The sequence below is a fragment of the Aspergillus caelatus genome (genome assembly GCF_009193585.1).
Source record: "Aspergillus caelatus strain CBS 763.97 unplaced genomic scaffold BDV27scaffold_112, whole genome shotgun sequence".
Lineage (NCBI taxonomy): Eukaryota > Fungi > Ascomycota > Eurotiomycetes > Eurotiales > Aspergillaceae > Aspergillus > Aspergillus caelatus.
In genome coordinates this window covers 99,651-110,567 of record NW_022475375.1, presented here as the reverse complement: position 1 = coordinate 110,567, position 10,917 = coordinate 99,651, and the positions used below count along the sequence as shown (strand labels likewise).

The following is a 10,917-nucleotide window of genomic DNA, read 5'->3' as shown; positions in this document are numbered from 1 at the left end:
TCGATAGTAGGGTCCAAGAACCATAGCCATGGCCCCCTTCTAGAAATGTTCCTGCCATCTACCAGTTTTCTCGCCTCATAGATCTAACTTTCTATACTAGCCTTATTCTATTTGTTAACCCTGAAGAACAAGATACATCGCCTGAAGGCGTCGAGTAAGGACGTTAAGCAGAAAGGCAGGAGGCAGAGGAGGATTCAGAGGAGGAGGAGGAGGAGGAGGAGGAGGAGGAGGAGGAGGAGGAGGAGTAGAGGGAGAAGAAGGAAAAGCATTAGAGTAGTCATGGCAAAAGGCAGCCAGTTTGAACAAAGTTACCATAGTAGAGTCAGTTGCAGACTACTATGAAGCACCTTGTATAGCCCACCCGTAGGTACTACCATTCAAGAAGTCATCCGTCCAGAACCATTCGTCGATATTGAAGTTCATGTCCAGATTCTCTTCAACATTTCCCACACTCCCCTCTACCAACCCTTGCTCTAGACCGTCAATAGGCGCCGGAGAATTCCTCGCTGTTTCTACCGGCGTTAGAAGCCCCGTCCCCACATCCGCCATATCCAACCCATGGTTCTCGAAATATTGAATCGAACTCTCCCCCTCGCCGTGACTAATCTCCTTCTCAAACTCCATAATATACGCCCCAACCGTAACCCCCATCGTCTTCTTAAATGCGCGACAAAGATAACTCGGCGAAACCCCAACCTCTTGCGCCAACTCCTTCACCCCCCGCTTCATCGCCACTACATCCTTCTTTACCCGCAAAAGCGTTATAACCCTTGCGACAACCTCCTCCTTCTCTCCGAGAAAGCTGGCGTTATCTGGTTTACAGCGCTTGCATGGCCGAAATCCATCACGGCGCGCTTGCTCTGCTGTATCATAGAACACGACATTGGCTCTGCGAGCAATGCGCGCAGCACAGGTAGGGCGGCAGTAGATCTTGGTGGATTTGACGCCGTAAAAGAATGATGAATGGGATGATGGGGCGCGATGTGTGATGGCGAGCCAACGGGAATGGGAGGTTTGGAATAAATTGGGACTAGTAGAGGGACATTGTGTTTCCATTTTGAGATGACAATTAGAGTGGCCAAGGAAGGTTGGGTGGGAGTTGACGTCGAGTGATGTATAAGTGAGTTAAGTCGGAAGCCTTTAGCACTGAGGGGTATGAACTAGCACTATGCCTGATCTGGTCATAGGGCTAGAATAGGTACCTGATTTTTGTTCATTCTAAATGCCAAGTTTTGGTCTAGAATTTGGTTCTATCCTTTTTATGTACATTAAATCGTTAGGGCTACGCTAACCTAAATTTGCGGGGTCCCCGCCGCTATAAAGTATAACAGTATAACCCCGTAAGAACTTATACCCTACCACTTGACCCTCCAATCCCACCCCTTTACTTTGATCCTGACCCAGAGAAAACATAGCAAAGAAGCTACATAACTGAGTCCTGCGAAAAGCGCGGTCCCCCAATACTTTTCTTTCCCTGTAGCATCCACCACATTAAGAAGACTCCCAGCAATAGGAATACTTGCCAACACTCCAAAAGACACGACCGTGAAGCAGCTCGCGTAATATCGCCCATAGTCGTGAGTGTCGCAAAGCTGGCCCAGACAGATCGGTGTCAGGCTAGTATTCGAGCCGCTACAGAACCCAAATAGTATGATAAAGACTATGAGAAGTGCCGGGTTATCTAGATCGGAGATGACGATGTCCGGTAGCCAGAAACACAGAACGGAGATTGTGCAGAGGGACAACGAGACAATCATGGTATTGTACCGGCCGAACCGATCAGCCAAGTCACCCGCCACGTACCGCCCAACGCACGAAGCAGCATTGAGAATCGCGAGAAGCTGATATGCAAATGCTGCTGACCCCGTCAAAGCCTCTTCTTGAGGCAGATTTTGTCGATCGATGTAGTAACTGGCCGTGTATGTGATAGGTATGAAGTATGCTAGATCCGTTAGGACGAGTCCAGCAGTCGTGACTGCCATCACTCCTGTACCATCCATGAAGATTCGAGGGTCGGGTAATGTATCCCGCCACGTTGTTTTAGCTCCTTTGCGCGGTGGAACTCTGCTTCGGCAGAATGTCACGCTGATGGTGCAAAGCACGAGCAACACAAATGCCAGAATACGGATTGACCATCCCCAGCCCACTTGAGGGAGTAGGGATTGAATCATCAAGGGGAATATAACGCCACCGAAACTGCCCCCGATGAATGCTATGCCGCTGGCCAGGCCGCGACGTTCCATGAACCAATGAGCGACACAACCCATTGATGGGGTGAGGAGAAGGGATGAACCGATACCAGTCAGGATCGAGAATGACAGAAAGATTTGATAGTATTCTATGTCACTATTAGCAAGGAAGGAGAGCTTTAAGCAGTTCATGAGAAAGGGAATTCCAGGAGAGTATGTTGAGAACATATAACCCATGGAGATTCATATGAAAGCTGATCTTAACTGTGCAAACGCTGAGTGCGAAAATGCCAATGAGCGTGCAAATCGTCCCTGCAATGATCAGAGCACGCGGGCCCATTGCATCAAAAGTCGGTCCAACTTGCACCCCGCAGACCCAATTCACGAAGGCGTAGACGGAGAATATCCAGCCAATAGTCGACTGAGAGTATTCCGGCAAGAGTACTTTTGAGACAACGACCTCGAACACACCGGCTGTGTTGTAGATCCCTAGAGATGCGGTTAAACCACACCAGGCACCCAGCACCACCAACCAGGCATCACGGCCACCCTCTGGATAAGTAACCTTGGTAGGAGAATAAAGTTCGTGATCAACGAGCGTCTCCTGCTTTTCATCAGTTGCATGCGAAGCATCCAATCATGGACGAACAGTGCTCTGAGATCGCCATTGTCTCCTAGCGCTTCACTTCGAAAGTCCTGCAATTGCTCGGAGTGAAGAAAGCGAGGATGCGTTAACAATCGAGCAGTGAAAAGATATCAGCTCAAGCACAGCAATTTAAATCATTTAGGATAGAACGTATAGTCTATATAAATTTAGAATAACCAATTAAAACCATGCACGGGGAAGTGTACTTAAAGTAGCCAATCAGCGACAGCGACAAGCCACGGAGCGTTGAACTCAAAATGACCAATCAGAGTTAAGCCCTAATGGTTGTACTCAAATTGGCCAATTCAGTAACAACTAAGTCGAATTCATAATCTCTGTTCGGCTATTAGTATGATAGGGCTGAGAAATAAACATATTGCAGTGCACCTGGTGTGCAGAATCTGAGAGATCATTGAATAAGCTTCGACAGAGTGTTATGGAAGATTACAAGTGACCCTCCGCTCTAACTCGGGGGCTTATCGTCAATAGGACCATTATTTCGTAGTAGTAGTTAGTATCTTAGGATCGACTGAGTTTGACTACATTGTATGACCCCTTATCTAATCCTATAAGATGACATGGTAGACCTTGTCGCCACTGTCGTTGGCTCCACTATCAAATTGTTCTGGGCTTGGCATATTGGGGATGAAATATCCTGTGTGTCAGTTTGTTAGACGAATATGATATGTTCGTTTACTTCTAAGTATTCTACTATTTGAAAATTGTGACTAAGAAGCTGCAGAGCAGCATGTAAATCATGTTATAATCTTGTTGGCATAAAAGTAAATCAATCATGAGCTCAGTACACTATACTGCAATGCTTCAGCTTTCTCCATGTCCGAACTGCATAATGACTCCAAATCGACCCACTCTATATTATAAATCAAAGAATGTAGGAAAGTTTTATTGTGATACATGTGCTTGCTCTTTGTTTTGGTTAGGATTTTCAATGTATTGACAGTGAAACGGGAATAGTTATAGCCTAGCTCAGCGACCGCTCTTTCGAACCCTAATCAATCCAATTCACCAAACCAGCGACTTTGGACGTGCTTTCTTTTCTTTTAACATACCGATGGAGCTCCCAATTCCACCCCTAGCTCATTCAGATCCACCTCGAACGGTGAATCGTTTTCCACACAACGTCGACTACCTCGAAAATGAAAGTGACGACCAAGCACCACGGCAAAGTCATGGCAAGCCCCCGGAGCTACCCACACTTTTCGCAGAGATGGTGTTTGTAGTAGTCTGTTCAGTGGGACAGCTCTTCTTTGCAATCGTGCTGGCAAACACCCTCGTCAACCAGATCACTCTGATAGGTGCGTTAGGTCTTGATGGGTCCAAATCCCCGTGGTTGATTGGTTCTTTCTGTCTTGCCAATGGTGTTTCTGTCGTGGTATCGGGATCATTAGCAGATCTGACGAACCCTAAGTGGCTAACTGTGGGTGCTCTGGTCTGGCTCACGGTCTGGAACCTGATTGGAGTCTTCTCCATCACGCCATCCCGGATGGTGTTACATTTCGTTGTTCGTGCCATGCTAGGCCTTGCAGTAGGCATGATCTAGTCGACTGCTGTGAGCATGTTGGGACGCATCTATAAGCCCGGTAAGAGAAAAACAACGGTCTTCTCGTCGATGGCTGCCATGATTCCCCTGGGATTCGGTGTCGGCGCGCTGCAGGGTGGTGCCTTCAGTGCCCATCTTCACTGGGTTTTCGGCTCTACAGCCATTATGTGTGCCGTCTGCACAGTCGCTGCATACTGGGCGGTTCCGAACCTCCCACCATCGTCCGGTGCGGCAGGTGACGGAAAACTGTCCATCAAGGACTTTGACTACCTTGGAGCGGCTATTTCAGTGAGCGGGTGTGGGCTACTCATCTTCGGACTGACACAGGGCGCGCCCACCCACTGGACACCATATACATACATCTTGGTCATTGTAGGGATGTTTCTCCTTGTTGCCTTTTACTTCGTGGAACGCTGGGTATCCCGACCTCTTATCGACAACCGACTCTGGAAGACACCAGGCATGATATGGCTGCTGATTTCATATTTCCTGGGATACGGGGCGTTCAACGGCGCGTGGATGTTCTACGCAGTCCGCTTCTTTCTTACAATACAAGATAAACCCCCAATCATCGCCGCTCTTTACTTCATACCTCTTGCCATATCAGGAACAGTGGCTACAGTGGTAGTTGCCAAGACACTCCATGTTCTCCCAGGCCACTACATACTCATATGCAGCATGATTGCATTCGCTTTGGGCCCGGCCTTCTTCCTCCCACAAACCTCTAATACTATCTACTGGGCGCTGTCGTTCCCTGGTGTCATCCTCGTGGCTTTCGGACCGGACATGTCGTTTGCAGCTGCGTCCATTTTTGTGACCTCCAACGTGCCGAAGTCCTTCCAAGGCTCGGCGGGCAGCTTGCTGGTTACTATGCAGAACCTGTCATCTGCAATTTTTACAGCTATTGGAGATACGATTGGAGAGAGTGTTACTAAAGAAGAGGGTTACAGTCTGAACCTTGATGCACTGAGAGCTATCTGGTGGTTTAGTCTGGCGACATCTTTGCTCAGCGCTTTGATCTGTGGGGTTTTTGTTCGGATTCCTAAGGCCGAGGAGAAGGAACATCTACAATAAAGACAGTATTGTCTTGATTTAATATGCTTAGACAATAGTCTATCAAACAAAAAAGGAAAAATAGAAGAAAGTTAGAAACGAAAGGAGGCGCCAGTCACTTAATTTGTCTAAGCAAGCTAAGGTATATATAGTAGGACATGTAACAGCCATTGCAGTGCAAAGTTCCTACAAACGGTAGCTCACTTGCCAATGGGTATCAAAATTATAAGAATGTAGGAGAAGCCAAATGAAGACAGCGTGGCTGAGTTCACTACTAGAGGGCTGAAGTGGATGGCTTGGCATTTTGGGGGAGATGCGTATTTACAAATTGGAGATCTCCAAGAAATTTCTACCGATGTATGTCCACCATTTGTAATTGCTCTACACCGTTCCGTTGTGTTCTACTTTTTGGCTGTATGCGCTAGTAGTTATATATATATAGTAGTTGATTTGGATCACCATAAATGTTGTAGTCATAGGTATAACCTAGATCCTGCTACTAGTGGGCTACGGACGTTGCAGACTGTTCGCCATTCAAGCTGTGGATTACGACAGTCAAGTAGGTATCTATTGTTTCCGTATATTCAAGGACGGGATAAGGATAGCTAATCGTACGAAGGAAATAACCCAGCACAGTTCATCCTATGGCGCTGCAACTTTTCCGTGACAGTTCCCTGGGTCAAGGCCTCCGCATAATCGCACGGCCTTCCTGGCTACAATACCCAGAGGAGCATGATGGCCATTCAAATATCATTGAGTGTACATCTAAATTTGGGGCTTCAAACGGGGACATAAAGATTGTGGACTGGTATGGGGAAGGTGATCCCGAGAATCCTCTCAACTGGTCATCTACGAAGAAAGCATGGGTGGTCTTCGTCATTGGCTACTATAGCTTTGTTGTATACATGGCAGCACCGATATACAGTCCTGGAAAGGATTCCTTCATGCAAGAGTTCAACGTGAATCCCGCCGAGTCGTCTCTAGGACTTGCTCTCTATGTGTATGTTATTGCTCCCCCGGTGACCATTTGACGTTCCCCAAAACTAAGTGCTCTTCGACGAACAATAGCTTAGGATACGGCGCCGGTCCGCTCCTCTTCAGTCCCCTGAGTGAGATCCCTCGCTTTGGTCGGAACCTCCCATACGTGATATCCTTCATTATCTTCACGATTCTATGTATCCCTACAGGGTTTTCCCCCTCAGCTATCGGGTTCTATTTCCTGCGATTCCTCCAAGGCTTCTTCGGTAGCCCCTGTCTGGCCACCGGCGGCGCATCCATAAGCGACATCTACGACCCCTACGTACGTCCCTACGCCATGACAGCATGGGTGTACTGCATATTCTGCGCCCCAGCAATCGGCATGTTAGTCTCGGGATTCGCGATCCCCGTTCTCGGCTGGCGCTTCTCCATGTGGGAGATCTTGATGGCCGCCGGCCCAGCCCTAATCCTCATCCTCCTCCTCCCAGAAACAAGCCCATCAACAATCCTCTACCGAAGAGCGCAGCGCCTCCAAGCCACAGATGGTTCAAAGCAATACCGCACAGCAACCGAACTCACACAATTACACATCTCCTTCCACGACATCGTCCGAGAATCCCTCCTAACCCCAATCAAAATCACCCTCATGGACCCGACCATCCTCTTCGTAAATATCTACACCTCCCTCGTTTACGCTATTTACTACACCTTCTTCGAAGCCTTTCCCCTCGTCTACATAGATATTTACAACTTCAACCTCGGCCAAATGGGCACAGCCTTCCTCGCCATCGTCATCGGCACCACAATCTCCGTAGTAATATACAACATCTACAACTACCTCATCTTCATCCCGCAAGCCAAATCCAAATCCAAATCCAGCACGCATCGAACCCAAGACCCAGAAGACCTCCTCACCCCAGCCTTAGTCGCCTGCTTCGGCCCCTCAATCGGCCTCTTCCTCTTTGGGTGGGCTTCTCGTCCTGAAATTCATTGGATTGTCCCGTCCCTGGGCATTGTCATATACCCCGGGTGTGTGTTCGTGCTGATGCAGTCGGTCTTTTTGTATATCCCGGCTTGTTACCCAGAGCATGCGGCGAGTGTATTTGCCGCGGCAGATTTTATGAGAAGTGCGCTTGCTTGTGGGGCGGTGATTTTCTCGCGTCCATTGTTTGGGAATTTGGGGGTGGGAGGTGGGTGTTCGCTTCTGGCTGGGTTGACTGTTCTTTGTATTGGGGGAATCTATTTGTTGAGGTTTTATGGAGGGTCCTTGAGGAGGAGGTCTAGGTTTGGACGGGGGGAGGGAGGGAAGTAGTGAGATGAATTTTTATGTTAGGTTATAGATTCATGAGCATGTTTTGTTTAGATAGAGGTTTACTCGTCGGTTCGTCTTTGAGAGCTGCTCTTATTCCATCATCGTAGAATAAATACACACCAGTCTATGATAGCACATAACGTCCGCTTGCGTATAACTCCAAACTATGCCCAATGATATCTATAAAAGGCCACTGGGCATTCCCGCGCATGATCCGTGCCCACAAGTGTACTACGAAAAATGCTAGTCTTTCACAATTAAGCCCATCAGATGTATTATCCTCACTATCATCGAGAGATGTTCTGCCTTCTTCGACGATTCGACGGACCCAGTTTAAGAGCCGTTGCTCATGTTCTGTCTTTTTGTCAGGCGTTTTCTGACGAGTGCGAACAAATGCACTGTGGTTGTTGGTGTGGGTACTTACCTTCCAGGGGTTGCTTTTCCTGCGTTTCGCCTACAGCGTGCAGCCATTTACTCAGTAGAACTGCGAACTCTACGCCGCAGAGTGCGTGTTGGTTACTCCATACAAAGGCTTGGCTTCGAGATATGTACTCCAGGCCTAGCTTTACTGGGATGCTCAATGCGTGGGTGGCATGGAGTAGAGCGGGAAGGAGGCGGCGACTGCGAATAAGGGGCCCGGAGTCAAGTAATGTGGAGGCTATTTGTCGTGGGTCTCTTGTCATCAGCGCTCTACAGGGCCCGAGGTCTAACTGAAGCCGGGTGTATGCCAATCCAAGCAACGCGGTAGATGTAAAAGGTATCGGACCGTTAGGGTTCAGAGGATCAAGACTGGATTCGGGTGCGAGTTGCCATGTAGATGTCCAGCGTCGCAGGGCATTCCTGTTTTAGTCAGCTAATCTCAAACTATACCATGTAGCAACGGCGACGGATGATTCTTACTCAAATATATCCAGCTGATCCGACGCAACAACACCTGACAGCGATGCCTGTCGACTAAGGAGAATGCGGTGAAGCAGCCCATGTATCAGAATGATGCTGGCTGACGGGGAAGGGATTGGCTTAATTGAGCTCGGGGAATCCTTGCCCGCTAAGAGAAAGGCTAGGGCGTCTTGGAAAAGGCTCTGTTCTCGGGGAATATCCCTGCGAAATTGTCTCCAATTGCTCTCGTCGACCGCCCTCCACTCCTCACAGGTGCACGGGAGTCGAAGGTTGATTTCGTGACTCAAGAGAATAGGTGGTAGGTTATATGCAATGCTTTGCAGGTTCAGGAAGGCAAACGCAAATAGTTTAACACGGCGATCCAGCTCCAGCCGTAACCATGTCTGCCAGTTAAGTTCGTCCGAGTCTGGAATGTTCACTTCCACCAATCCGCTTTCTCTCAACAGACGGACAAGTGTGCTTTGAAGACCACAAACACCTTTTACAACCTCGGGATCTTGCTGCCAGGTTGCGTATATAGCCAGATTTAGTAGACATCTGATATCATCCGTAATTGTCGGACTTGGTGAATAAGGGTCAGGGTTTACTATGATCGGCTGGGGCAATAGGTCAGATTTGCACGAGGTTGCCTCTCTGTGTCGCTGCCGCTCATGGAAAATTGCTTTCGATGCGTAAAAGAGTACCCGGCCTTTACGGTGCTCATACCGATATTGGGCACCAGATGCTGCCATTGATAAAATCAACTCTAAGGAATAGTTTTCTGGCAGAAACGATGGGCCATGCATGAAGGGGAAATGCGGATAAACCCTGTCAAAATAGGCATTTAAGAATCGGGTTAAAGAGTCTCGAGATGGCAGGGTGAACCCAGGCATTAAATGCTGGAATGGGCCGAGGGCTTGCACAAGGTGTGCCCTCTGTGCCTCCGTAATCTTTAACTGTGGCATATATACGGCTGCCTGCACCGCTGATTCCCAAGAGTGAGGAGCTCACTATTAGTGTTCGCGTGTTTAGCAGATGAGTCGAATAGTATCTTACCTGCTGGATTCAATGGAATGGGTAATAACGTGGGTGACTGCGCCCTATGAACACCCTCGCTTTGCTCCTCGTCGTAGTCTGGCCTTGAATTTTGGGGGACACGAGCGTGATAGCTATCCGCATGGAGCACATTGGATAGCGGTGCATGCTCTAGTGGGATACTTCTGAGATCGACGAGACTCTCCGAATCAAGGGCCAGACCCATACTGTCGATGAAGCTGGTAAAGTCCTCCAAAGGGTCATAGAAATTGTGTGGATCGGGAAATGTGATGACTATCGACCTTTCAGCGGCACGAATCTGGATTAACAGTAACCAATGGCTTACCTGGCTCTTGAGTAGTATGAATCACTGTATCACCTGAGCTGATTCCAGCAGACAGTGTGTTTGCTGTTGCTTCTACAGCGGGTACATTCGCTGATGAATTATACCCCGGCAGTTGGTTTCCATTTGATAACACACGCGAGCTTGTGTCCACTGTAGCGCTAAAGGCTGGAGTAGATGGTGAGATAAAAGGCTCTGTCGTATTTGGGGTCTCAACCCGCGAGGAGCGATTCCCCGAGGGAGAGACAGTATCTGAATGCAGTTCACTAGCTTGTGAGCGCACTTCTTTACGCGAGGGTGTCAGATTTTGATCGCCACCATGGGCGATTCGGTGGTGACGCTTTAGAAGATCTTTCCTGGCAAATGACTGTCCACAGGCACATGCAAATGGCTTTTCATTTGTATCTTTAAAATGTCAGGCCTTGTAATTTTCGTAACCTCAAGCGACTGAAATACACTCAGTAGACTTACGGAGTCTCACATGACGTTGGAGGTGCTCCAGACGTCGAAAGTCACGCTGACAGTATGTGCAAGTGTAAGACTTTCCTACCCCAGTACTAGATTGACGGCCCACATTGGAGATGTGAGAAGGTGGCATTGTTTGCTCTCATGGGAGATTTTGTCTGTCGGTAAAACTTCTCCAACGCTCTGAATATTTGTCGGAGATGATACGCACGTGACGTGATGTCATCATTTTCAGGTTAGGGCTCGAGGGATGAACAAAAGAAGTTCTTAGTGGTAGCTCAGATTTGGATACAGATTTATGTGGCTGATGTTTCAAAGTTAAGGCGTGGATCTGGAAGCAGACCCAGGGTTAGGTTCTTCCTGTTGTACTAAAATATGTTAAAAGTCCTCCTAGGTCACCTCCTCTTCTAGTCCTTCTACTTGAAGAAATACACGGCAAGCAGTTTGATGATTTAG

At 48.2% G+C, this 10,917-nt stretch overlaps 4 protein-coding genes across 4 annotated transcripts; 2 read left to right on the top strand and 2 right to left on the bottom strand.

Moving 5' to 3' along the window:
* Positions 1 to 336: 336 nt before the first annotated feature.
* On the bottom strand, positions 337 to 1,056 carry BDV27DRAFT_165440 (uncharacterized protein; the record flags this gene model as incomplete). The annotated part of the gene is made up of 1 exon (XM_032073932.1): positions 337 to 1,056. One exon carries the CDS (start codon positions 1,054 to 1,056, stop codon positions 337 to 339), a length of 720 nt encoding a protein of 239 aa, XP_031926596.1.
* A 2,357-nt stretch (positions 1,057 to 3,413) lies between these two features.
* Positions 3,414 to 5,470, top strand: BDV27DRAFT_165438 (MFS general substrate transporter; the record flags this gene model as incomplete). The annotated part of the gene is made up of 3 exons (XM_032073931.1): positions 3,414 to 3,496; positions 4,024 to 4,357; positions 4,397 to 5,470. The coding sequence occupies 3 exons, from the start codon at positions 3,414 to 3,416 to the stop codon at positions 5,468 to 5,470; spliced, it is 1,491 nt and encodes a 496-aa protein (XP_031926595.1).
* Positions 5,471 to 6,093: 623 nt separating this feature from the next.
* BDV27DRAFT_158753 (MFS transporter) lies at positions 6,094 to 7,739 on the top strand (the record flags this gene model as incomplete). The annotated part of the gene is made up of 2 exons (XM_032072756.1): positions 6,094 to 6,449; positions 6,518 to 7,739. 2 exons carry the CDS (start codon positions 6,094 to 6,096, stop codon positions 7,737 to 7,739), a joined length of 1,578 nt encoding a protein of 525 aa, XP_031926594.1.
* A 124-nt stretch (positions 7,740 to 7,863) lies between these two features.
* BDV27DRAFT_158752 (C2H2-type zinc finger protein) lies at positions 7,864 to 10,594 on the bottom strand (the record flags this gene model as incomplete). The annotated part of the gene is made up of 6 exons (XM_032072755.1): positions 7,864 to 8,093; positions 8,164 to 8,579; positions 8,640 to 9,603; positions 9,675 to 9,947; positions 10,000 to 10,401; positions 10,468 to 10,594. 6 exons carry the CDS (start codon positions 10,592 to 10,594, stop codon positions 7,864 to 7,866), a joined length of 2,412 nt encoding a protein of 803 aa, XP_031926593.1.
* Between the last annotated feature and the right edge of the window lie 323 nt (positions 10,595 to 10,917).